This window comes from Vicugna pacos, chromosome 26 (assembly GCF_048564905.1).
Source record: "Vicugna pacos chromosome 26, VicPac4, whole genome shotgun sequence".
Classification (NCBI taxonomy): Eukaryota; Metazoa; Chordata; class Mammalia; order Artiodactyla; family Camelidae; genus Vicugna; species Vicugna pacos.
The window spans coordinates 10608096-10635688 of record NC_133012.1 but is presented as its reverse complement, the minus strand read 5'-3'; the positions used below and the strand labels follow the sequence as shown (position 1 = coordinate 10635688).

Here is a 27593-nt window from a genome sequence, read left to right as displayed (position 1 = left end):
TTCTAGTGGTCTTCTGCGGGGGTGGGGTGGAGTTAGAAATAAATCATTGCAGGGAAGAGACTTCACATTCAATAAAATTTGGGGAACATGTTAAGACATCAAGCAGATCTGGAGTACCTGGGAGCCTCCATTTTACTGTCCCAACAGAGATTCTTTGGTGCCATCAAAAGACTATATTAGGAATAAAGAAAGAGGAAGAAAAATATCTAAAGGAGGAAATTATACCAAAATGAAGATGGTAACAGCTATAGAATTTCCTTTCTTTCCTGTCTTCATACAATCAACAAGAACCTCTGAATGAGTCAACAGTTAATTACGATATTTCATGTTATAATTTATATTGCCTCACCTCGATTGATTTTGAGATTGTGTCCTCATATTTTGCACCTTCATGTCCTAGTTAAAGTTCTTAGCCTGTATACAAAGCCAAGCCCTCCGTGGTCCTAGCTCCAACCTACCTCTACGCACCTCCATTCAAACTTGAAACTGCAAAATTTTAACTGCTGGTAATTCCGCTATACTTTCCTAAACTTGAAATCTTCCTCTTGTCCCCTTCCCCAATTCCTAATCTTTACGACACAGTTTAGGCATGATTTCTTCCAGGAAAGCCTTCAAACCTTCGCTGGGGATAGGGTTCCAGAGTTCCCCCCGTGGGTATCCCTATCGCTGCATTGGGGCACTATATTTATACATTTACAAGGCTCTCATTCCCATTAAACTGAGTTTCCAGAGGAAAAATTCAGTAACTTACACATATTTGAGTCTCCACGAGTTCTACAGTACCAGGCAAACTGTGGAGCTTAATAAATGTGAGCTGAACTGAAGGCTGAGGTGGGACATTGGTGGATGAGTCGGAAAACGAAATTTCAGAGCCTGAAATCTTGTGAGTTGCTTGAATCTCTGTAGTTGAACTGCATTGCAGGTTGGCAGAAGCGCCATAGAGGTGAGTCACGGGATGGCAATGAGGTCACAGAACTGTGAGGCCTAGTAAAGTCATTAACAACACCTGCCAATAAAACTAGAGCGGAGTAAGGAGTAGCCAGTCTCCAGGATCAGGTGCCAGGCCCCACTTCTGAGTCATCTTCCTGCAGTAACCAGAGACCGCAGAAGGGGTAGGGGGCCGTTAGGGAGATAAGGAAGGTGCTTTGGGAGAGTGGTGCTCAGTAGTTCCGACCCGAAAGTTCAGTCACCCTATACGGACACAAGCAAGGCCAAGGGGTCACGCTGCCTTCTCACGGTGCCAACTGCCCGTACCCTTTCTCTTCTCGTGCATTTTACTCTTGAGAGCTCTTTCTCAGTCTCCAGAGTCCGACGGCCGAAGAGGCAGGGGCTGCCTGCCTTGCTGGAGGCCACGCTTTCCTTTCACAGGACTTGGCTGGGCGGGCGCCGGTAGGCCGCCTTCCCTGGACAGCACGTGACGTGGGGAGGTGACCTACACTTGTTCCGATATAAGGCTACAGATTATGAGTTCAAAAGCCGGGGTTTATTTCAGTCTGACCAACGACCAGGCTTTAGGGTCTAGCTTTCGCCCCAAATTCCTCCCTTAGGAAGGGCTCCACGCCACCTTCCAAGAGAAGGCGCGACCGGAAGGGGCGGGCCTTCCGACCGGAAGCGGGGCTCCCGCCACCATGGCGTCTCGTGGGGTTGTTGGCATTTTCCTCCTCTCTGCTCTCCCCCTCTTGTGTCTGGAGCTACGGCGTGGGATCCCAGATCTAGGTAAGTGTTGGATTTTCATTTTCGGCGCTCGCACTCGGGTAACGTTCCCGTGAACGTTGGGTAGAGTTTCCCGCTTCCCGGCCGCTTCGCCTCTGGGCGGCTTTGACTACGACTCCCAGGCTGCACCGCGCCTGCCTCCCTCTTCCGGCGCGAGGTCCCAGGGGGAGGGGGACTTTAGCCGCCAGGAGGAGGCAGGCTCTTCCCTGCGGAAAAAGTGTCCTTCCAGACCTGGTGAAATCTTGCGTGTAAGGGGGCAGAGGCAGGACGCAGAGGAATAAGCATATACATGACTTTCAAGTCGTGTTGAGTTCTCCAAAGGAAATAAACAAGTTAATGTGATGTAGGCCTTCTGAGAAATTTAAGCAGAGATTTAAATAATAATAAGGAGCACCCCTTGGAAAAGCCGGGGGAAGACATTCCAGACAAAAGGAATTGTGACATATTGGAGGGAAAGGATGAAGACCATTGAGGCTGGATCTGGGAGACCAGGAAGGAGAGTGGCTCAAGATAGTAACATTCTTTGAGCACTTATTGTAAACTAGAATCTTTAATTACTGTTTATTCATTATCTCATCTAATCTGCATTATAACCATAGAGAATGGGTTATACCGTTCTAATTCCTATTTTACAGTTGCGGAAACTGAGATATAGAGGGGTTAAGGGACTTCCCTAAGGTTTTTAAAAGGTCAGTGAATTCTCTGTTGAGAAATGTTTCTTAAGGAAGCTATAGCGGAAGCAGTGAGACAAGGTAGGCTTCTGAGGTAGGCAGGTAGTGATGACTGTTGGTCTGGACTGGGATGATAACAGAGCAAATGAAATATGAACAGATTTGGGATTTTTAACCAAGTAGAATTAACAGGATTATTGATGGAGTAATGTTTGGAGTGAGAGAAAGGAAGGAATCAAGGATTACTCCTACCTGTGGGGTTGAACAGCCCTAAGTAGTTGGTGCCGGTGATAAAGGGAAACTGAAAGAAAACTGGTAAAGCGGTGGAGAATCAGTTCATTTTTGGCCATATTATTGATCAGTTTACAGTGTCTTTCTCCCTCCTTAAACTCAGTTCTGAAGTTGGAGGCCATGATGAAACTTAGGTTTGTATATTTCCTTTCTCTCTCCATCCTCCATCCCCACCCCCAAGAAGTCAGGTACCCAGATTTGTTGCTTGAAATAAGAGATTGAAATAAAATGCTTTTTTAAAAATTTGCACAGAGATCCTCCAGAAGTCTCAAGCTGTATTGGAATCTAACAAGACCTTTATCCAAAGAATATACAGAAATGTGAAATATACACTTACTCCAGAATTTACCTGCTCCCTTACCTTAAAGCATTCACCCTTACTTTGCTCATGTAGAATCTTCTATTTTGCACTAATATTTGAGTCACTAGTCAATGAGATGATGGTTTACTCAGTGTTGGAGAAGGAGATCTGTTCATATGATCATCTCTGACCACAGGAGAATATACTTCTTGAGGGTAGGGAACCACATCTTCATCATCATCTTTTTTTTTTTTTTTTGTATTCCCATCACTTATCACAACTAAACTAACTAAAAATTCCTGGAGGGTAGAAACCATTTTTAATCCAACTTTATATTTGTGCTCCCTCACCATTTAGCAAATTGTATTATACAAAATAGGTACTGGTTACATTTTTGCTGATTAATTTTCATCTTGATTCTTAAAAGAATATAAAACCAAGTACTGAATTTTTACTTTTTTACTAGGCAAATATGTATATAGTAATTTTATTTACAGATGATGGAATAAATATTGAGAAATAGAGATGTACACAGTTGCATAATTTACTGTGAAAAATAAGAATTTTGGTGTTTCAGTAGGAGTGACTTTTCAAATAGAATTAGAATTTGTTAAGATGATACCATCATGATTTAATTCCTAATTATGTGGGTAATTTTATTTCCTTCTCTGAGGAGAAGGGAAACCAGAATTTATGTCATATATTTATAATATAGCCAATCACTCAAATTATATCTATATTCCTGAGACATAAGATGTTCTAGAATTGTTTTCTGAAAACTTGTTCTGGTAATGACAGTCATGATGAGGTTTGGCACCCAAAGGAGACTATATGAAAACTCATAAGACAGTTGCATACCTTAACTTTTACTATACTTTACTAGTACAAATAATCTCCTAATACGTTAACACTTATTATGAGTATCAAGAAAAATGTTTTGAATTTTAATTGTAATTTTATTTTTAACCTTTATCAGGAATCAAAGATCTAATTTTGTTGTGTGGCCGAATTTTCCTACTGCTTGCTCTTCTTACAGTAATTATTTCTGTGACTACTTCATGGGTTAACTCGTTTAAATCTTCCCAAGTCTATCTGAAAGGTAAGTTTACTGTTAAGCCTACCTTTTTATACTTTTCTACCGAAATTCTTTCTTTATGCTAGAACTTTGCACAGTAAGAGCTACTTTAGTATTAATTTGTGCTATGTAATGTCAAAGTAGAGTAATCATTACAACTTTAGTTATGATTTTGAATGGGCTATAAATCCCAATATTTTTATGAGAAACTGGTTTTTTTTTTCTTGTGTATACATTTGAAATTAGATCATTTCTAACTTGGTACACTGAAAATTTTTTAGTTTTACATTGTCTGTGTGTTTGTACAGCTTAACTGCTGTTTGATACATACAGCTTATAAACTGTTCTATGAATGGTAAATATATCCAGCATTAAGACTAAGAGTTAAGGATAATTTATTTTTCATTCCATTCTGGCAGTTTTTATTTAAGCACTTACATTTTTTGTGTTAAGTACTCTTAATTTTAGGAAACCATGCTTGTTCTTATTTTTGTTTTGTTTTTTCAGTAAGTAAAAGTTTGTGTTAGAAGCCTTTTAAAATTTAAAACAATGTTGTAGTTCGCCTCAGAACAGATGAATTAATGCATACATTCTTATATCCTGTTAGAAAGAGGCCTGCCAGTAATGAATCTGGTGCATTATGTTGTTTTACTGTTTATTTAAATGTAAATAAATGAAAGGAAAATCAGCAGTGTTTAATTTATAGCCCTTGCAAATTATCTATGAATAAAAACATAATCCTGAAAGGTTACAGTATACAACCCAAACATACAAGACAATGTGGAGGTTTCAAGTTCTCCCAACCATAGATTTTGGAAATGTTTTTCTTTCTTCCTTTGGTATATTATTTGATGGCTTATACTTCAAATTACTCAGTTGGAAAATTAAAATGAGTCATTATAACTTCTCTTAAAAACTTTCTATTTAAATACATTTTGATTTCAGGAGGATATTTGCTGCATATGTTAAACAATCAGGCGAGTATTATGTGTTTTATAACTAAGGAAAATGTGCACTTGACGTAGTTTCCATGCTTTTAGTTGTACTTTTATATTGTTGGAGTGTAAGTCATTTAAATGTATTCATGGGTTGATAATTTTGAGACGTAATCATTACTGAAGGCTAAAACTGTCAAATAATTAAGACTGTGTACAGTGCCTAATTATTATGAGATTTCTTCAAATGAGTAAAAAATCAGCTTGCTCACACATTTTCTGTCTCCCCTACTGTCATCAGATATTGGGGTATAAGACTTCAGATTTATCCGAAGTGTTAATCCTCTTTATTTTGTAAAAGTTTACAAGATGAGGTCTATCAAAAGTTCAGAAGTAGTCAGTTCTCAGTGGCTTTGAGGATTAAAGCCCCTTAGTCCCTACTACTGATTTATTTAAAAATATATTATTTCAGTCATAGATACAGAGAACAAACAGGTGGTTGCCAGAGGGGAGAGGGCTGGGGGAGGGGAGAAATAGGGAGATTAAGAGGTACAAACTTGCAGTTACAAAATAAATGAGCCAGGGGTATGAAATATACAGTGTGGGGTATAATTAGTCAATGATTATGTAATATCTCTGTATGGTGGCAGATGGTAACTAGACATGCTGTGGTGCTCATTTTGTAATGTATAGAAATATTGAATCAATAAATTGTGTACTTGATTTGTACTTCAAAAGCCAGGAAACAATTGTACTTCAAAAACAAAGAAACAAACTCCTGGAAGGATCAGATTTGTGGTTACCAGAGGCCCGTGGTGAGAGGAGGGGGAATTGGATGAAAGTAGTGAAAAGGTGCAAACTTAGTTATCAGATAAATAAGTGCTAGGGATGTAATGTACAACATGATAAATGTAACTGCTGAACATTATATGTGAAGGTTGTTAAGAGAGGAAATCCTAAGAGGTCTCATGATAAGGAAAAAAATTTTTTTCCTGCTTCTTTAATGTTGTATCTAATGAAATGATGGGTGTTCACAAAACTTATTGTGATCATCATTTTATGATATGCATAAGTCAGATCTTTATGTTACACACCTTAAACGTATACAGTGCTGAATGTCAATTATATTCCAATAAACCTGGAAGAAAAAAAAATACATCTTTGGCTCAGATCACTCAGTCTGACTGATCACATAGCAAGTTGGTGGCCTGACTGGGCTTTCTAATTTTCTGTGTGCTTTACTGCCTAATCTTTCCCTAATAAACTTGAGGAAATATTTCCTGCCAAGAGATAAGGTAAAGCTGTTGACAGAAAGGAATGCTCCTGTTTAAGGAGCCAAGCAACTTAAAGGATGTATTTTCCTAAAAGATGGATAATTCTGCAAGAGAATACAGGTACGTGAAATTAACTTAAATGAAATTTATTATACCCAGAATAAAAAAGGTCCATACAACAGGAGAAACCCCTTCTCTTGACATTCAGTAGATTAGAACCTAACATTGGTTCAGTCACTCTAGGAGTTGACAAGCACACTCCACCTTTGGGATTTTGGTGTATTGCTTTTAGTGTCATGTCCAAGGTGACCAAATGGCTGCAGGCCAGCGTTCCACACCTCATGTGCGGGAATGGGTTTCCACGCTATGCCTTGAAGCTACTGAAACCCTATCAAAGATCCACAGAAAAACACATGCTGTCATTATTCTTGCAGCCTCCTCACCAAAACTAACACACAATATTAATACTTGTCGAGGAATTTTTGTTTCAGAATAGACTTTTTCTTACGGATCTTACTTGCAGATTTCTCTTGTTTCAGCTGTCTGCGTGTACCTCATTTTCATTATTTGAAAAAATAGTCTTATTATTTGAAGGCTTGTCTTTCCCAAAATGTTAAGATCTGCAGACTATTTTCAGGAAGATAGCATTTGACTTACTGACACTTGGGAATTAAAAAGCACTTTTATGTTTTGATGTCTTAGAAGAAGAAGAGGAGAATGAGAAAAGGCAAAAACTTGTGAGGAAAAAACAACAAGAGACACAGGGTGAAAAGGTAAAGCATACTTTTTGGAGAGAAGATAAAAAGAATGCAAACATATCTGGGGCATTTCACATTTAGGTTTGTTGCTTTCGGTGTTTGTGCTCAGATTTTTTTAAGTTATTGAAGTCAAATTCCGATGACATAAAGTTAGCCATGTTAAAGTGCATGATTCAGTGGAATTTAGAATATTCAGTGTTGTGTGACCTCTACCTCTGTCTGGTTAGTTCCAAAACATTTTCTGCATCCCAGAAGAAAACCCCATACCTGTTAAACAATTTCTTCCCCATCACATCATCTGCCAGCCTCCAGTGGTTTCTGTGTATATGGATCTGTCTATTCTGGATATTTCATGTAAATGGAATCCTATAACATGTGACCTTTTGCTTCTGGCTTCTTTCACTTAGCATAATGTCTTCCGGGTTCATCCATACAGCATGTATCCGTGCTTCATTCTTATTTATGGCTGAATAATAGTCCACTGTATGGATGGGTCACAATTTGTTTATCCATTCACTGATGGACATTTAGGTTGTTTCCATCTTTTGACTATTATGAATAGTGCTGCCATGAATATCTGTGCACAAGTATTTGAGTATCTGTTTTTAGTCCTTTTGGGTATATACACAGAAATGGAATTGCTGGGTCATATTGCAGTTCTGTGTTTTAACTGTTTGAGGAACTGCCAAACTATTTTCCACACTGGCTATACCATTTTATATTCCCATCAGCAATTTCTGAGGGTCCCAATTTCTCTACATCCTACAGTTGTTTTTTCCATGCCTCCCCATCCCCCAGGTACTCAATGTAATGCATATGAAGTGGTATCACATTGTGATTTTGGTTTGCATTTCCCTCACGACTAGTTGAACATCTCTTCATGTGCTTGTTGCACATTTGTATATCTTCTCTGGAGAAGTGTCTGTTTAAGTTCTTTGCCCATTTTAAAATTGTATTGTCTTTTTTGTTGTTGAATTATAAGAGTTCTTTATATATTCTGGATACCAGACTCTTACCAGATATATGATTTGTGACTATTTTCTCTCCCATTCCGTGGGTTGTCTTTTCACTCTCTTGACAGTGCCTTTTGATAAAGGCCAGTTATCTGTTATTTCTTTTGCTGCTCATGCTTTTGGTGTCATATCTAAGAATCCATTGCCACATCCAAGGTCAAGAAAATTTACCCCTATATTTTCTTCCACAAGTTGTGTAGCTTTAGCTTTTATATTTAGCTTATTAATTCACTTTGAGTTAGTTTTTGTGTATGGTGTGAGGTGGGGGGTCCAACTTCATTCTTTTTATGTGGATACCCAGTTGTCCCAGCAACATTTAATAAAGAGGTTATTCTTTCCCCATTGAATGGTCTTGGCACCCTTGTTGAAAATCAGTTGGCCATAGATATGTGGGCTTATTTCTGGGCTCTTACTTCTATTCCGTTGGTTTATGTATCTATCCTGGTGCCAGTACCATACTATTTTGATTATTGTAGCATTTTAGTAAGTTTTAAAATCAGGAAGTGGGAGTCCTCCAACTTTGTTCTTTTTTTATATTGTTTTGGTTATTTGGGGCCCCTTCCCATTCCATATGAATTTGAGGATTAGCTTTTCCTATTTCTGCAAAAAAGGGCTTTGGGATTTTTGAGAAGGATTGCATTAAAATCTATAGATTCCTTTGAGTACTGTTGACTCTAATGATACTACGTCTTCTAGTCCATAGACGTAGAGTGTCCTTGCATTTGTTTTTGTCTTCAATTTCTCCCAGCAGTGTTTGATAGTTTTCAGTGTACATAGCTTTCACAATTAAATGGTCCTTGCAAGATCTTTCATAAGAAGGTCTCTTGTAAATATTTGAACTTCTAACGTTTAATGTTATCTCCCATGAAAGTAAGTTAATTTTAAAGCCTTTCATGCTAATTAGTAAACTATAATTCCCTTTACATGCCAGTTGTTTACTAATTGGCATCTATAATTCCTAAAGGTACATAAAGTTGGGATTCTTCTGTTTGGCAAAAGTCTAAAAACTTTAACCCTGTGTCTTCTTTTCTTTGGACAAAGGAAAATTAATAAATCAGTATCTCACAGTATGTCTATTGAATGGTGAATTGCCCAGCTTGGGCAGACACATTCCTGGTGATGTGTAACATTTTTGATTCTTTGGATTCTAAAAAGGTGATTTTTTTCTCCTCAGACCCATCATTGATAGCTTGATTTGGTATAGTATCATAGGTTGAAGATCATTAGAATTTTGAAGTACACCATTATCCTCCAAATTCCAGTGTCGTTTTTCAAGTTCCTTTTTTCTGTTTGTTAATTTTAGTCTCCAGTTTTCACATTGGAGGCTTCCCTTAATCATCTGGGAATCCTTGGCTCTGTCGTTTCAGTTTAAGAATGTTACACTAAAAGCTATCTGGTTTTCTATTTCTTGTTCCTGTGGTTGTTTGAGGGTGATTTTTTTAAGGGGAGAGGGAGGCAGCAATAATTTCATGCTGTCATCTTCAAGCCAGAATCTCCATTTTGGATCCAAAAATATTTTCTGCTTTACCACGTTCAAGCTTTGCAGTTAATGCTTTTCCAAACAAGCTCATGCCTTAGGCATCATGTATTGAATGAACTGCTCTGACTTTAAGTGCCTAGAAGTCAAGAACCACATCCTCTGCATCTTTGTATCCCCAGCCCCTCATAAGTTTTTGTGGCACTGAAAACACATTAAAGGATACATAGGCAGACTGCCATATGAGTGGAAGTATAGAACGTTTGTTTTTATTTACACTAAGCACAAATGCAAATTTTTAGACAGTGATGGAGAAGTGGAGGATGCCGCTTTTTGGGGGGCAAAATTGAATTAGTGTGAAAACACCGTTTCTTACCTGGTTTTTATTTACAACCATATAGACAATATAAAATCTTAGGAACGTTAATGTGTAGTGACAACGCCTAATTTGTTTTTTTGAACAGGCCAGCAGATACATAGAGAATGTTCTAAAACCTCACCGGGAAATGAAATTGAAAAAGCTGGAAGAACGCTTTTATCAGATGACGGGTGAAACCTGGAAGTTAAGCAATGGTCATAAACTTGGGGTTAGAAAATACTCTCATTTTGTATTTTGAATTCTGCTATTACTTATGTTCCCTTTAGCATATATTGATTTTTTAAAATTGCAAATGACTAGTACAGTCTGTTTTTTAGGAATGTTTATTCAGGTTTTTTTCCTTTCTTCTATCCTACTGGAAAACTTAGGGGTGGGGTCAGTTAAAACGGAGTGGATCCTCTCAGCCTTGTACCATCAGAGGGAGCCACAGAGCTGGATAAGGGTAGTTTCTACAAGACATAAGTTAAGCTCTAAGGTTTTTGTCTAAGGAGATAGTATTTTAAATTGCTGGGTCTAATAATGACTTAATTATATTTTTTTTACTGAAATACCATCAGGGCCAAAGAAATAACCATTGTAAATGGAATGAAGTTGATAGAGAGCATCTCTTTAGAAATTATCTGTTGTTTTTGACCAGGGTGATGAAGATTTGGTGCTCGAAAGTGAGAGTCAGACATCTTTTGAAACATCAAACAGAGAAGCAGCAAGAAGACGGAACTTGCCTAAACGTTTAACCAAAGTTTCACCACCCGCTGAACAGCCCAGGCAGAAGGAGGTTCGTTACTTAATAACTACTCACTGAATTGTATACGTGTGCAGTAGGGTTGTTGTTCTGTGAGTGAGGAGGTGGAGTGAGTGAAGATTAGGACTGGCTTTCATTCCAGATGGTGTTCTTCCCGCTTCTTTACAAAATTATCAACTTTATTAAGGATCACTTTTCCTGTTTAATATTAATATTAATGTTCTGAGCCAAACTTAGGAGGAATCTAGGAAGGTAAATGAGAATAAATTTAGAAAATGCTCAGTTCTTTTTGAGGAAGAAATTAAGTTATGTAGAAACAAAAAATACAGTGCTTACCCAGGGAAACATTCCTATGGGCAGCTAAGACATGATGAAACCATATTATTGAGTGGCTAATGTTACTCACATGAGTGCATCATTTTTCTCAGTGGCCCTTCCAGGGAATGGGTTAGCAACCATTCACTTTGGAATGATGCCCAGGTGTATTACTCCTTTTTTTCTTTCAAATCTTTCATTGCTGCGTTGACTACGATTTAGAGCTGGTTAAGGCTGAAATAAGTCTGTTCTTTTTTTCTGGCTCTTAGGGAAACCTGGTAGGCTGTCTATTCCCTGAAAGTGGTCTGATGTATTACTTCTCAGTCTGGGGTTTCCTGGCCCCTTCATGGAGCATGAGGATGGGAAGCAGGTCATTGAACTATTTGTAACATTTCACAAAGATCTAATGAACTATACGGACTAAAACTTCAATTAAAAAATTTTGTTTTAATTTGAGATTCTTTGCTTTTTGTTAATAGCACAAATTATGTCATCCTGATGTTAAATTTTGGATGACCATCACATGTGCTTTTGATACCAAAGAAAAACAAATGGTTTATTTAATAGATACAATTAATGTTCATTAGATAAAACATGAAGTCTGTGGTATTAAAAACTAAAAAAAATCTCTGGAGATGGAATTGTTGGCAACAAGTGTTTTAATGAGAGAAAATTGTCTGAATATCTGGTTTTTTAATAGATTAACAGAAATAGGGAAACTCGAATAGATCACAAATGTGGCCCAAGTGAATGGTTGTTGTCCAGTCCCGTAGAAGTGCCGGTGGAGAAAAATGTGCATTCATGTTAGAATATGTGTATGTATAAACCTAAATAATTTTAGGGTCTTATTGAACTTTATTCTCTGTTTCTTTAAAGCATACATTTTTAATATAACATCTTGGAACACCATAAACCCAAAATTCTTTAAATGTGTGTAGATTAGTAGCTGTCATCTCAAACCCTGTTTCCATGATCTCTTGTTAGCATGAACTTGCTTACCCAGAAATGTTTATTGAGTTCCCATTCTCATTGTAAACTTTTTATAAAATGTATCTTAAAACAAAAGATTTCATTATGCTTAGATGTGTCCAAACTCTGTATCGAAAGGAACTCTTCTCGTTGAGATTTTTTTTTCTTCAAACTGTTTACATTCCTGCTACTAAATACTTAACTTTTCTTTAGGTTCTTAATTTACCTGAAGAACCTCCTGAAACAGCTGAAGAAGTAAGATTTTTTTTTTTCCCTTTGGAAATTAACTATATTTTTTATTTTCCTTAACATCAAGGAAGTCTGTCTCACCTAAATTTGGGTTTAGAAAGAAAAGAGAGCATCATGCTTATGTGATTGCAGCAGGATTAGATCCTGTTTTGAATATGGTGCAGTGTCAGACTCCTGAGCTCAAGTCCTGTTTTGGAAGCCTGCTGTCTGCTGACCTTGGGTTTTAAAGCCCTCCCTCTTCACCAGGCAGAGATACGGGGTTTTCCAGACACGGGCTTTCCCAAAACTTTGGTTCTGCACATGAGTTACTTACTAAAACCAAATCAAAATAGGCAGATAACTTCAGATTGTAGTTTTCCCTTCAAAAGAGAAAATGAAAAATGCAGCTACTTTGGAGGTGTTTGAATTGAAGGATGGCTTGCTGTTTGGGAGGGCAGGGTTGGCCTGACCCCCTGCTCTGCACTGAGCTGCCTTCTGCCCTACTGCTTTGTCATAATCTGAGCTGCTCCCTGCGGTTGCCCAGCCCATTGTCTGAGGTACAGGAACATGTGTTTTCAAAGCCATTAAGTCACAAGGCAGAGGAGAGCTAGATGGTTTCCCATTTGCTGAGACTCAGTGACTGTTATGCTCCCTGAAAACCATTTTTGGGGCAGCCAGGAAAGCCGTTGGAGGGTCACATTTTTGTCGACACATTTGCAGTTTTTAAGTTTAGTAATTTGTATGCCTGAAGAGCTAACTCATGGTTGCCTCGAATTCACAATAGAATAGTCACCGTATGTTACTGTTCTACCTTGATCTTTACTTTTTTGGGGAGGGGGATAATTAGGTTTATTTACTTGTTTATTTTTGGAGGAGGTACTGGGGATTGAACCCAGGACCTTGTGCATGCTAAGCATGCGCTCTGTCACTGAGCTGTACCCTCCCCCCACGTCTACTTTTAAATTGAAAAAACTGTAGAATTTAAGATAATTTGAAATCAATTCTGTAAATCATCATATAGTGTTGCTATATTACCATAGCAGCTCTTTTCATTATTGTGTGCTATCTCATTCATGCTAAGGGGAACCAAATTTTAATGATTGCAGCTACTTTTCATTTAGATTTCATTTAACAACCTGTGTTTGGGACAGTGATTTACTTTCCAATTCGCGTTGTGTCCCAGGCCTCTTACCCACTAGCATGTCAGTCCTAGTATGTCAGTCCACTAGATTGTCAGAAATATTAGGAGAAACTGCACAACCACCATTCACAGTAGTTGTGATAACAGAGCAATAGCTAGTTTCAAACAATAATAGTTCATTTTTCTCAAGTATTTATCTAATCATAATGGAAAACACTAACTCACTGTATTTTAACCCTAGTTTCTCTTAAAGCATTTGGCTTTAATTCTCCTATCAAGTCATTAAAGTTTGAACAAAACCTCTCTGTAAAAGTTAAGTTTTATTGTTTCTAAAAATAAGCGGAATTGGCTTTTAATCTGTGATTGTTACTTTGTGATTTCTTTGTTTTTTTAATAAAACCTTAGTAGAAAGTTTTAGCAGAGCTCAACGTTGCACTGCTTTAGATGTGAGTCAAACACCTTACCTGCCTAAATGGAAATATTTTTTAACGTGGCTTTCCTGAAGTGGGTAGGTGCAGCTGTAAAATCATCATTTCTGTAAACTGTGATGCCGACATACCTCCCAGAACAGTCACGATAATGTCCCTAAGAAAGCGTTTCCTGACGGGTAAACAGTGAACATCGGAATGAATTACTAATTTGTCATCTTTTCTTTTTTATAATGTCCTTTAATATACTAGCAGGTGGCAGGCTCTTCGTGGCTGTTTTAACTATTTTACCAGAGGAAAGATTATGGGGAGACTCAGTACATAAAGCAGACAAAGCAGGAGCTGCCCTCAGGAGAGGAGGTCCCTCAGAGCCCCAGCAGCCAGCACCATCCAGGCTCGTCTCCCGTTTGCTGGGATGCTGGAGGCGTGGTTCAGATCTGACACTGACAGAGGGGACTGGGTAACTTTTTGTCCTTCCAGTCTAGTGTCTGTCTTGTCTGCAGACGCTGAGGTGGCCTTGGGTCTTCTTGGTTTAGTAGATGTCTTTCGAAGCCCAACTGCATTCTGCATATTAGCTGGGCAGTCAGAAGCCTTCTGTCTCTGGTGTCCTCTCTGGAAGGCTCTGCCACTGGTCTCCTCAATCAGTGGGAAGATGTTTTTCAGTTTCAGAAGAATTATTTTTCTGGTTAGAGTGAATTTTATCTGGACCTTAACATTGGCCTACAGCTCTCAGAACTAAATTCCTACGAAACCCCACGTGAGCTCTTATAACTGGGTACAGGTATTTCATAGTAGTAGCTTTGGAATCGCAGAGAGCAGTGGGTTGGAATTCTCATCTGAACATTTTTATTCCTCAGGCAGTGACTGTTGCTCTCCGATGTCCCGGTGGGCGTGTCCTGAAGAGAAGGTTTTTTAAGTCTTACAGTTCACAGGTGAGGAAATTCATATTTGGAGAAATATTTGTGCTGAGTTTGGCAGTAGTTTTATTCCCATGCAAGGAGGAGGTGTTATCTGCTGCCTGGTACTCCCATCAGCTCAGGGTGAACGGGCTTTATATGTACTCGGGGTTGCAGAAATTTGGAGAATCAGGACTGCTGAGCTTTTTTAAACTGTGGTTTCTGCATTCAAATTTTTTTCAGTTCTTCCTTTTCCTATTTCTTTTCTGTTCTAATTACATTTTCACAGCTTGGTAGGTAAGATGCTTTCAAATCCTTGGGAAACAGCTGGTATAAACTTTGTTCTTATCCCTGATGGATTGTTAATCTAAGCCCCCTTGCTTATGTGTAATTTTCAGATCATTCTTTAGAGCTTGTTTTCTTTTGTTCTAATAGACTTCTTTTCTTTTAAAAACAATGCTGTGTTCATTGGCAATAATTTGCAAAATATAGAGAAGAAAAAAGAAAAATAAATTTGATCTGCAGTCTGATACCAAAGCCAGTTAGTAATTTTTTGATGTATCTACTTTTAAGTGCATTTGTACATATAATTATGTGTGCATTAAAAAATATATCTAAGTAATTTTCTATCTGATTGTTGCATTTAACCTTCTGTGTCAAGAGTGCTATAAGCCATAATAGAAAATACTGATGGATTTGACTATGTAAAAATTTTAAATTCTACAAAGAAAAAGTTCATCAAGTTAAGGAAAAATTTGAAAAAAAATTTTTTTACCGTCTATGTATGGTAGCCATTTTTTAATATAAGGAGCGTATACAAATCAAGGAAAAGAAGTACCTCAGTGGAATGGCAGATAGAAACATGGAAGATTTCCTAAAGAACAAAAGCCGAGTGGCAGATAAACATACGATAAAAATGTTTGGTCCCACTTAGAATCAAAGAAGTGCAGCTTAAAATATTACTATTTTCTACCTATTAGATTGTCCAAGATTAAAAAGAATAGTACCCAATTCTGGGCAGTGTCGGGGGAAACAGGAATTCTTATTCATTTTTCATGTGAATGTTATTTGAACCGGTGTTCCTATGGGGTAATTTACCAGTGTATATTTAAAAATATATTTTATGGCTGAGTAATTTCATTTATGAGAATTTATTCTTTGGAAAGAAGACAAATGATCAAAGGCATAAGTGTTTGTGTAGGGATTGGTTAAGTTAAGGCATAGTCATATATTGGAAAGTTAAGGAGCTCTGTACCATAAGGTACATTTATTACACGGACTATCAGTAGGTTCATGGATGGTGGTAGAAGTCAGGGATTACCTGTCATTGATACCCCAGCTTCCCCTGAGAACATTCTGTCATTCAGCTTTCCTCCTAAAGCAACAAACCATCCTTTAGCAGGCATTGTTTTTAGGCAATAAAAATAAATTTGGACAATTACTATGGGAATCTTCGTGACAGGAAATACTGTGCATTTGTAGGATGGCCCACTGCATATTGGGTTATCAAAAGGCAGTCTCTGGGACCTGGACTTGTCTGTTGTGGGTGATGCTGATGTGGACTGTTGGCTTAGATTTTCATCTAAATAACTTTTCCCCTATATGTTGATCATTTGTTCTCAACCTTTTTATTGACTACTCTTTCCATTCCCTATGGTTGGGGCTTTTCTACTTGTTAAATGCTCCTGCTGTCTGTAGGTGCCAGTAGTCCCTAAGCCTTCTCTGAAACAAAAGGTATTAAAGGTCAGTTCACATCACACAACTCCTTGCAAGCGATTTTCATTTAAACTGTAGAAAATTCCTTCGAAAGGTATGCAAGTTCTGTTTCATGACTCCTGGGGCATGATTTAACAATGAAAGAATTGTAAAATATCACGGCGATTTAGAGGGACACCACTGAGTACAGGATTTGATAACTAAGCTTTTTATCTTACAGGTCTTGTTTGACTGGATGATGAAAATTGGGTACCACCCATCCCTATACAGCCTTTCCAGCTCCTTTCCCAGAAGGCCTCTGGAAGTGGAGGGAGGCTGGTCACTGCAGGACATAGGAATAACCGTGGATACTGTCCTCAATGTGGAAGAGAAAGAGCAGAGCAGCTAGTTAAGAAATGAGACCTGCCTGTTCTACACGAGTCAGTTGTGCCATGACCTTACAGGACAATAAAGGATTCACATTAAAATCGTGTCTATTACCTTGACTGAGCTCAAGGCAGTAAACACTCTCCATGGGAACATATGGACATAAAGGAGTAGAAAAGGATTGCCTTCTGCATATAGTAATTTTTGGAGTGTGCCATCTGACAGTGTCCCAGATGAGAACTAGATAGAAATGAGCACAGTAAGGTACTCACTCATTTATATTTTCCCTAGCTGATGTCATTTAGCAGTTTGTTGAAAAACAAAGTCGTGTGACTTTGTTCTGTCTTCCTACACTGAGCATTTCACAGTTCAGCCAGCCTCTTTTAAAGTCTTATACGTAGGAATGTTTACTCCACTGTATTTCTAGAAATTAAACTTTGAAGACATTTCAAAGCTCTTTTAAGGCCTTAAAGTTCTTTTTGATAGTAAACGTTGTACTAATGTTTACTTAATTAATGCTTGAGATTATTTCCTTTCACCTTGCGTTAAATTGTAACATTTACAGCATTCCAGGCAGACCAGTATTTTTAAAAATAATACAATGAAAACATGGAAATATAGGTGAGTTTTTTAAATACATGTGGTCATTTCATTTTCCTGCTTGTTCTCCTGTAATGCTGTATTCATGCTCTGTAACACCGAGTTCAAACTCCAAGTATGGTATACAAGGCTCTTTGTTCTAGCCACTCCCTTTCTCTTTCCCATGCGATCTTAAGGAGTCAGTTTAACTTGATTCCTCTGTATTGCCCTTTATTTAATGCTCCTTTATTCCTCTCCTGTAGAATTTATTACACTTATAGCTATGTGTTTTCCCAAATACATAATTCCTTAAAAGCAAGGATTGTATCCTTTGTTCCCCTCCAGAAGTACCTAGTGTCTTCATACATACTTGAAAATAAATAATAAGTTGTATCAACCTTTAACTTTTTTTTAATCTCTGGAATATTCCACACTGGAAAAAAATGGAAAAAAGTTCTGATTACAAAAATTAACTATAAAAGTTTTTAAACAAATTGATAAAAAAAAATTTTTTTGACTAGGGTCTGCATGCTTAGTATACACTCTACCACTGAGCTATATCCGCCACCCCCCCAAAAAAAAACAAAATTAAAATCACCCACAATCTCAGTACACAGAAATAAACATAACTAACATCATGGTTCTCTATGTTCTTCCAGACTTTCCTATGCTTATGTTCCATAAATTATAAAATGAAATCACCCCACATTTTTAGACCCTTTGGCAAATTGATTACGTGAAAGCTAGCAAATAATTACGCTACTAGGAAATGTGGTAGCGGTTCCAAGGTTATCCCCAGTGACCCCTACCCACTCTGCCAGTCACAGCTGTGTGGTCTTCTGCATGGTACCAGAATTGGTCTGTTGTAGCCAATAAAACTCAGCAGAAGAGGTCTGTGGCACTCTGAGATTAGATTATAAAAAACTGTGGCTTCTGTCTTGGTGTCTCTCAGTCACTCACATGGAGGAAGATGTCATGTTGTGGGCAGCTGTTTAGGCCCATGTGGCGAGGAACAGAAGTTTGCCAACAGCACCAGGAGGAAGCTTGGAGCTGGACCTCCAGCCCCACTCGGGTCTTAGAGCCTACAGCTCTGGCCAACAGCTTGATTGCAACTTCACGAGACCCCTGAGCCAAACCACCTCCCAGACTTTGATCCTCACGATTTGTGAGATAACAAATACTTTAAGCATCTAGGTTTTGAGATAATGTGTTATGGAGCAATATAGAACACACGGATTTTGGAACCCAGAAGTGAGGTGCTGTCACAATGGAAACCTAAAATGTGGGCGTGGCTTTGGAACCAGGCAGTGGGCTTTGAGGAGAGTGTTGGTGAAAGCTGCAAGTGCCTTGAAATTGGTAAAAGCCCCGAAGTCATTGAGAAAGCTGCAGGCGAGAACTTGGACGAAAGGGAGGCCGTTGTTGGTGAAAACTGGAGGAAGGGAAATCCTTGTTACATCGTGGCAGAAAGTTTAGCAACACGATCACCTGCAGTTATACGGAAAGTGGAAAACGGAGCTAATGAACTAAGGGATCCAGCTAAATATATTTCCAACCAGAGTACTGAAAATAGCAGCTGGTTTCTTCTTGCTGCTTGTAATAAAATGTTGAGAGGAAAGAGAGAAGCTAAAGAAAGGACTTAAAAAGGAACCAGAGCTCACTGGTTTGGAAGATTCCAAATAATGCAAAATTAAATGGCTTCCGAGCAAAGATTAAGTCAAAGGCACTCTCAGAAAAAGGTGGTGTGAAGATTAAGCCAAGAGTGTAAACGTAAAATCCTTTGTTAAGATCTGAGAAAGATCAAAGGTGATGCGTTAGAATAAGACAGAAGAGTCAAGATTTTAAAAATAGTTAGATCAGCAGTAACCTGGTCAGCTTGGACTGAAAGAGAAGTGAAAATTAAAAGAGGCCTCTGGACTCCCCCAAATTCTGCTGGTGAGAAGCAAGCTGAGAGGGGGCCTTGCTGTAAACCAGTGCTACCTTTCATGCAAAAGCATGACTCAGAAGGTGAGGCCAAGTCAAGGGCCACTGGGAAGTAATTTCCTGGCGGGAGGCGGACTGAGTTATAGGGAATGTCTAACAGTTGCCCAGTTGAATTTCAAAACTGCTCAAGACCAGGAGATTTGTGTGTCGTTCATTTTCAGTCTTTCTGGCCAGGAATCATGCTGTCTGATCATCAGTGCATACTCGTTTTGGGGGAAACAACATTTCTGGTCACAGGCCTAGAGCTACGAGGAACGTGCTTGAGAGCCGTTCTTAACGACACACATCCTCGTAGTCTCATCTGTACCTCGACCTGATTTCGATAAGATTCTGGACTTTGAGCTGATTCTGTAAGACTTTCATGTTCCTTGGGAGGGGGTGAATCATTGCAGATTAGAGGGCGGGCTGTGGGAGCCAGCCTCCCACGTGGCCCCCAGTGACCCCTTTGTCCTGGTCTTCACACAGTATACCAGGGTTGATCAGTAGGACCAATAGAATTAACCAGATGTAATGTTATGTCCCTTCTTAGATTAGGTTATAAAGGACTGCTGTGCCTATCCTGGTTCTCTCTCTTTCCCTCTCTGTCTCTGTCTCATTAGTTACTCTGATGGGAACCATGCTGTTCAGAGCCGGGTGGAGAAGACCACGTCAAGGAACTGGAGCCTCCTGCCAGCAGCTATGTAAGTGAGCTTGGAGTTCAGCCTCCAGCCCCAGTTGTGTCCTGAGACTGCAGTCCTGGCCAATAACCTTGACTGCAGCCTAATGAGAGACCTTGAGCTAGAACCATCCAGCTAAACTGCTCTTGAATTCCTGACCCCTAGAAACGGTGGGAGATAGTAAGTGCTGTTTTAGACTGTAATGTTTTGGGGAAATGTGTTATGTGGCAATAAATAACTAGTACCAGAAATATTCAGGGCATTTTCCCCAACAATATGAATTCGTCCTTAGGAATAACTTACTTTAATGGATAGATTCTTTGGTTTCTCTAGCTGTTGATGGTTCTTAATCAGGGTTCTTTTCAAAGACTCAGTAAGCTTCCGTTATTCTTTGAAATAGATGTAAATGCAAATAGAAATGCAAAAGAAAAAATCCAAACATTTCTGTATTTACCAGTTTTGATCACAGACTTTCCCAGGCTTTATTTTCAGTTGCCCACCCACATCATTTCTAAGGATAATGACTACAGAAAATAATTGTTACCATTTTAAAAAGATCTTTGTTATCCTTTAAAAAGCCATAATTTCAGTCGTTAAGAAATAGGTCCTAAAATCTGTGGAATAAAGGTTCCTCTGGCCCTCCCACCCCCCAGTTTCTAACACAAAAACATTAGGGCCATTTCTTTGCCTGGCAATACATTTTTCTTTAACACAAAAAAAGATAGTATCAGTTGCTTGTACAACTGAAGGGCTAAAAATAGATGTTTAATTGTTTCCTTGGATACAAAAGCTAATTCTTCCTCTGAATTTAGGGGAACTACAGATGGCTTAAATCTTTAGATTTTTTGGTTATAAATACTATTATACTGTAGTCCTCTTGCAATGAGTTGGAAAAATCAGAAACATGATTAAGGAATTATTTTTTTCTAGGTGTGACGATGGTACGGTTACGTGAGAGAAAGAATCCGCATCTCTAAGGATACATACTACAATATGATAGGAATTACGGTCAAAATTTGCTTGAAAATAGTTGGGGAGGAGACAGTCAATGGGGATAATAGATGAATAAATACTAAGGCTAAGTAAGAGGTACATTGTGGCAGTTTGTTCTCTTCTTTCTACTTTTGTGTAATTTTCCATGATAAATGTTAAAGATATCAACTGGCTTATGATTTAAAAAAAAAAGGGGGGATAGACTTGTAAATTTGTCAAGTGATAGAGGAGAATGGTGTGACTTAAAATAGCTTTCAATTAACAAAATAGCCCCAGGGAAAACGAACTTGAATCTTATTCCAATTAGCTTGTTTATTGTTATTTTCTATAACATACTTCAGTGAAGGAGTAAAATTGAAAAATGTTAAAGACTAACATCTTAAATATACTAAAGGATATTCTGAGTATTTAAAAGTAGTATGCAGTCTACATGATCAGGAATGCAAGATATAACCTATTTATCTCTAGCACAGAGGCCACATATTCTTATTTAATTTCCCTAATTTTATTACTCTTCATGTCTGTTCATGCCTCGCTTTGTGAACTTCTGCCTCCCTACGGACTGGTGTGGGAGATCTCATTTGGATTTAATAATAGCTACCTGTTATCAACACTACCTATAAATGTCGTTTTAGGTTGTTCTACTATTATGACAGTGACTCTAAAGGGTATTTTGTTATGGGAAGAAAAGAAAATAAAAAGCGTAAAGCCATCTTTTTCTGAAGGAAATTTTAAAAGAAATGTGACATTCCCCTTTAAGGGGGCGGTCGGGGAGAGACTAGCCTGAATCGATTAGTTCTGCTAGCTGAGACTGAAATCCTAAACATACTAAGTTCTAAACGGTACAGCGGTTTTGGACTTTCACTTAGGATGTAGAAAGCCACAAAAAATGTTTCTCCCACCCTAACGAGAAACAGCTGGATGATACACAAAATCATAACAATTTTGAGCCCCCACATGGAGGCTGCAAGGCGGTCACGGAAACTGGATTCCCAAGGGCGCTAATCCACTGAGAGGACAGGACACACAGACTGTCTTCCCTTTCCCATCAGTGGGGAAAAGGTGGCCACTCGGTAAGCAGGTAAGAAAAATTCAGCTAAGATTTTAACATTTGTAAAGGCCAAGCGTGGGTTACTGCACCACTTTGGAACGCGACTGGTTACTTAATTTGGGGTCTTCGTGCAAAATGAAAATGCGGAAGCCTTTGCTCAAAATTGAAAAATTCAAGATGGTGACAACAGAGGATGACACCAGGCACAAGGACCTTCTAAGTGTGGGCTGTATGTGACTGCATAGGCCATGTGCCTTGAAGCCGAGTCCTCGGACACAGGGCGCTGCGGCTCACCTGAAAGCTCTTCTCCATCCGCCTGCGCCAGGTGTGCGCGGGAAGGAGCGCGGCGCCGACCTCCGTGCAAACGAGGAGGTGACTGGTGGAGGCACGAGCTCAAAGGCCCACTCGCTTGCTGGGCTCCTTCTACCCCTGCAAAGCCTGAGTCTTAACCCCTGAGGGCGGTACACCGGGCACTGTGGCTCCAGGACGCCAGCAAAGATTTGCTGCTTCTGGAGAAGCTGTAGCAGCAAAATCCACCTGCCCCTCCCAGGACACGGGCAAAGATTTACTGCTGCTGGGGAAAAGAGAGAGGCAAAAAGTCTCTCCTGGGAGAGGGGCAGATACAGGTACCAGATGCTTGCTGCCGCTGGAGGCGGTGCAGAAAACCATCATCCCAGATCTGCTCTGGTTATAAGGCAGAGTTTGGGGGCCACAGGTTGCAGGAACAGGAATGCCAAGGAAACCTCACCTCTGAAGCCGAAGCAAACTTGCCTGAGATTGAGTCTGAAATGGGACAACAGGCATCTCACCTGCTCTTACCACGAGTTGAGCACCGAGTCACAAGCAATAGCTGCGGAAGACATAAGAGCATGGAGAAAGAGACCCTGTCTCGGATACAGGTATGAAGGGACCGTGGAAAGCTAAGGCGGGAGCGGGAACACAGGGAAACCTCACACCCAACCCGTATTCTAAGCACAAGGTCACAGCAGGCTAGTTCACCATTAGTGGAATCTAAGGCCTGTGGGCCCTGACATTATGAGTAATGATAGCATTCTCTACGTAGTGAAAATATCTTTCAAAAAGTGAATCATAAAATACTTTTTAAGATATACAAAAGTTGAAGGAAATTCATCAACACCAGACTTGCACTACACAAAATATTCAAGTAAGTCTTTAAGGCAGAAGGAAAATTATACAAGAGAGAAATACGAATCTACACAAAGGCATGCGAGCACTGGAAATAGTATTTATTTACATGAGTACATACATAAAATTTTTAAAAGTTATTTTAATTTATAAATAAAAATTATTTAAATAATAACAATTATTATAATCTACTGTTTAAACAAAAGTAGTAATGTTTTATGGGACTTAACATGTAAGACAATAGCTTAGTTGGGTGAAGATAAACGAAGTATATTATAAGCTACTTATACTATCTATATGTGGTGTAATATTACTTGAAGATAGACTGGGTTAAGTTAAAGGCATACCACAAATCCTAAAGCACCACTTAGAGTAACAAAACAATAAGCTAGTAAGTCACCAAAAAGATAAATGGAATAAAAAATATTCAGTTAATCAAGAATTAAGAAAAAAAAGAATGTTTGGGACAAAAGAAAACAAATAGCAAGATGATAGACTTAAACCTTATTATACTGATAATCACATTAAATGTACTTAGTCTAAATACTCCCTGTTAAAGACAGTGTTAAATTGGATTTTAAAAATAGTGCCCTAAACACACAAATGAATGTATTTACAAAACAGAAACAGAATCACAGACATAGAGAATAAACTTATGGTTACCAGGGGGGAAAGAGTGTGGGAAGGGATAAATTGGCAGTTTGAGATTTGCAGATACTAATACTATATATAAAACAGATAAACAACAAATTAATACTGTATAGCACAGGAAACTATATTCAGTATCTTGTAGTAACCTATAAAATGAAAAGGAATCCATGTATGTATGTGTATGACTGAAACATGCTGTACACCGGGAATTGACACAACACTGTAAATTGACTACACTTCAGTAAACCGAATGCATGATCAAAAATAAATAAAATAAAAAATAGTGCCCAATTGTATGCTGCCTAAAAGAAACAGTGGTAAGGGATAAACACCTCCAAGCAAACTATGTCTAACATGAAATACTAGTTGTCGTAGCTAATAGCAATATAAAACCTGTAAGAAAAGTCATAAAGATTAGGAAGGAAGAAAAAAGCTTTGTATTCACAGACAGCATGATTTTGTAATAAAACAAATCCAAAGTAATTTCTGGTAAATGTAAGAATTAAGTGTCTTTAGTATGACTACTGGATTCAACACAATCATCAGTAAACAATTAGAAATTAAAATAGAAAGATATGTTTTACAACAGCATTTTAAAATCAAATATGGTTAGATGGCAAGATTTATTCACCAAATACTAAAATACAACATTGAGAGAAATTAAGACTTAAAGGAGGTATATGCCATCTTTTTGGACTGAAAGACTCAATTGAAAAACATCTAGTCTCCCTAAAGTGATAGACTCACTAATCCTGGTCAAAGTCTCAGCAGGTTTTTTTTTTCCCCTATATTACTATAACAAGCTGATTCTAAAATTTTTTTTATTGTAGTAAATATACATAACACAATTTACCATTTTAACCATTTTAAAGTATACCGTTCAGTAGTATTAAGTAAATTCACAGTGGTGTACAACCATCACTACGATCTATTTCCGGAAGTTTTTCATCACCCCAAACAACACTACCATCAAACAGTAACTCCCCATTCCCTCCTTCCCGAGTCCTGGTAATCTCTACTTTCCGCATCTATAAATTTGCCCATCTAGGTACCTCATAAAAGTGGAATTAAACAATATTTATTTTTTGTGTCTCATTTGTTGCACTTTGCATGTTTTTTTTCTTTTTTTTTTCACTTTGCATGTTTTTAAGGGTCATCCATGTTGTAGCATGTTTCAGAATTTGTCCTTTTTATGGTTGAATAATATTCTATTGTATGTATATACCATATTTTGTTTATCCATTTGTTGGTTGATGGACATTTGGGTTGTTTCCACCTCTTGACTATTGTTAATGATGCTAGTATGAACATTGGTACCTAGTGTATTCTTTATAAGATTTAAATGAATAATTCAACTTCTTTAATAGTAACTAGTATTTAGACTCCATATTCTTGAATCAGTTTGATAAGGTCGAAATAGTAATTTGCTCATTACTTCTGTTTTCAAATTTACTGGCAAATATTATTCATAGTCTCCTCTGAACTTTCTGATTACTTCTCTTTTATTTTGGAAATTCATGCTTTTGTTTGTGCCTCCTGAATGTTTTCCTTCATTTTATTAACCTTTTCAAGTACTGACTTTAGTTCTGTTGATCTTTTCTTTTGAATCTTTTATTTCTTTTGGTATTCGCTATTATAACTTTTATGGAATAGTAAACACTTAGCTCAGTAATTTTCAGCTTTTCCTCTGTTACAATACAAGCATTTAGTTATAAATTTCCTTATAAAGCCTGGGTTGGTTGCATTGCAGAAGTTTTGTTCTGTAAACAGCTTCACTGAGTTATATTTTACATATGAAGTTTTCCCATTTCAAGGGTACAATTCAAAGATCTTCGGTGAATTTACCAAAAGGATCAATTAGGACCATAAACCAGTTTTAGAACATTTTTATCATTCTAACAAGAATGCTCACATCCCTTTACAGTTAATTCCCATTCCCACTGGCCAGTCCCAGGCAACCACTATTCTACTTCTGACTCAGTAAGTTTGCCTTTTCTGGACATTTCCTATAAATGGAATCATATGTGTAGTTTCTCATGTCTGGCTTCTTTCACTAGCATGTTTTGAAGTCCATCCATGTTTTTATATGTTTCAGTTAACTTTTTCTTAGTGATGGTTTACCACTGTGTAACATTTTTGTCTATCCACTGAATAGTTGATGGGCATTTAGGATATCTCCAGCTTTTGGCTATTTTAATTAATGTTGCTATGAACATTTGCATGCATGTCTTTGTGTGAACATTTATCGTCATTTCCCTTGGGTAGATATGCAAGACTGGAATTGCTGGGTCATGTTATTGTACATTTCAGAAGTTGCCGGTAGTTTCCCACGGCAGCTGCACCATTTTACATTTATCAGTAGCAGTATTTGAGGGCTCCACATTCTCACCAACATTCATTATTTGTTCACAATAGGAAGGGCTTATTATACCCTTTCTAATGGGTGTTAAGTGGTATCTCAACTGTGCTTTTAGTTTACATTTCCTTAGCAACTAATGATGTTGGTATTTTCATGTACTTATTAGCTATTTACATGTCTTCTTTGGTGAAATGTCTATTCACATCTGCCCGTGTTGATGAGACTGTCTTACTGAGTGGTAAGAGCTCTTTTAAAATGTGGATACAAGTCCTTTGTCAGATATGTGATGGAAATATTTTCTTTGACTGTCTTTTAACTCTATCCTGTTTGTACTGATGCTATGTTCTTAAATTTTTTAACACATTTACTGTGGTACAATTCCTGTACAGTAAACCACACATACTTCAGATGTGCAATTTGATGAATTCTGATAGATGTATATACCGGTGAAACCACCACCACCACAACCAAGATGGCTAGTATTTCCACCACTCGCCAAGAGGTGCAAATTTCGAACTCAGATTTATCTCTTCCCAGCCCTTTTACCCCCTGGTAACCATAAGTGTGTTCTCTGTTTTGTGGATAAATTCATTTGTGTCCTTTAAGATTCCACATGTGAGCAATATCATACGGTATTTTTCTTCCTCTTTCTGGCTTACTTCTGTCACTTAGAATGACAATCTCCAGGTCCATCCATGTTGCTGCAAATGGCATTATTTTATTCTTATTTATGGCTGAGGAGTATTCCATTGTTTATATACATCACATCTTTATCTTGTCACCTGTCAATGGACATTTAGGCTGTTTCCGTGTCTTGGCTATTGTAAATAGTGCTGCTGTGAACGTTGGGGTGCAGGTGTCCCTATGTTCTTAAATTTTATCTCAAAGTCTATTTTAATACTTATATGGCTACTCGAGATCTCCTTTATTTAATGTCTTTCCATGGTCTATTGATACTATCTTTTTATTTTCAACCTATCCAAGGCACTTTGCTTATGTGTTTCTTGTAATCAGTTATATAGCTGGATTTCTAAAAATAATCAAATTTGACCCTTTGTCTTTTAACTAGAGAATCCAGTTCATTTACACTGATTATAATTTTGAGATGTTTATATCTATTTTTACCATATCACTTTCTTATACAAAGACTTTAAAAAGTTTAGTATTTTTCCTGTCTTCCACTCCCACCCTGCTCAATGACTACATATTTTCCTTTCTATTTTAAATTTATATTATGTATTTGAATAGTACTATTACTACTACTTCTACTAAGCTTTCTTCTGAAGACTAATTTATTCTCATTTCTAGATCAAAAGATAAAGATAAAATAATATAGTTTGTTTTTAAAAGACTCTACCCAGCTCCAGGATATTTTACAGTTTTAGCATGTAATCCATAGTTTATAATATGAATATGTTAATACAAATAACCTAATGAAATGATGTTTAGAAATAAAAATGTCTTTTATGGCCTAAAATTTATCAGGTACC

At 37.9% G+C, this 27593-nt stretch overlaps 1 protein-coding gene and 2 long non-coding RNA genes across 6 annotated transcripts in view; 2 read left to right on the top strand and 1 right to left on the bottom strand.

The window, feature by feature from the left end:
- Positions 1-894: 894 nt before the first annotated feature.
- On the top strand, positions 895-17654 carry UBXN8 (UBX domain protein 8). 2 transcript variants are annotated; one of them, XM_006201143.4, is made up of 8 exons: positions 895-1716; positions 3953-4075; positions 6963-7033; positions 9973-10095; positions 10525-10662; positions 12127-12168; positions 14568-14642; positions 16543-17654. In XM_006201143.4, the coding sequence occupies exons 1-8, from the start codon at positions 1629-1631 to the stop codon at positions 16708-16710; spliced, it is 828 nt and encodes a 275-aa protein (XP_006201205.1). In that variant the 5' UTR covers positions 895-1628; the 3' UTR covers positions 16711-17654. The 2 variants fall into 2 exon arrangements, with proteins under 2 accessions (XP_006201205.1, XP_072806430.1); XM_072950329.1 differs by lacking the exon at positions 16543-17654 and having other exon boundaries at positions 895-1389; positions 1548-1716; positions 14568-15055.
- Positions 13930-18481, bottom strand: LOC140689465 (uncharacterized). The gene is made up of 2 exons (XR_012064441.1): positions 18228-18481; positions 13930-15065 (listed from the first exon to the last, which is right to left on the bottom strand). It is a non-coding gene; the product is annotated as an uncharacterized lncRNA (long non-coding RNA).
- An 87-nt stretch (positions 18482-18568) lies between these two features.
- LOC140689462 (uncharacterized) overlaps positions 18569-27593 on the top strand; it is a 33021-nt gene continuing 23996 nt past the window's right edge. For 2 of the 3 annotated variants that reach the window (XR_012064435.1, XR_012064433.1), the window contains exons 1-2: positions 18569-19271; positions 19847-19927. This is a non-coding gene — a long non-coding RNA (uncharacterized lncRNA). Of the gene's footprint in view, positions 19272-19846; positions 19928-20833; positions 20996-27593 lie in introns of those variants that run through there. The other variant, XR_012064434.1, reaches the window with a different exon arrangement.

Excerpts from the sequence above, each read along its gene's own strand:
- UBXN8 (XM_072950329.1), top strand. The coding sequence starts at position 1,629 with ATGGCGTCTCGTGGGGTTGTTGGCATTTTCCTCCTCTCTGCTCTCCCC. Across the intron at positions 4,076-6,962 it reads TTCCCAAGTCTATCTGAAAG|AAGAAGAAGAGGAGAATGAG; the intron begins GTAAGTTTACTG and ends TTGATGTCTTAG. Across the intron at positions 12,169-14,567 it reads CTCCTGAAACAGCTGAAGAA|GCAGTGACTGTTGCTCTCCG; the intron begins GTAAGATTTTTT and ends TTTATTCCTCAG.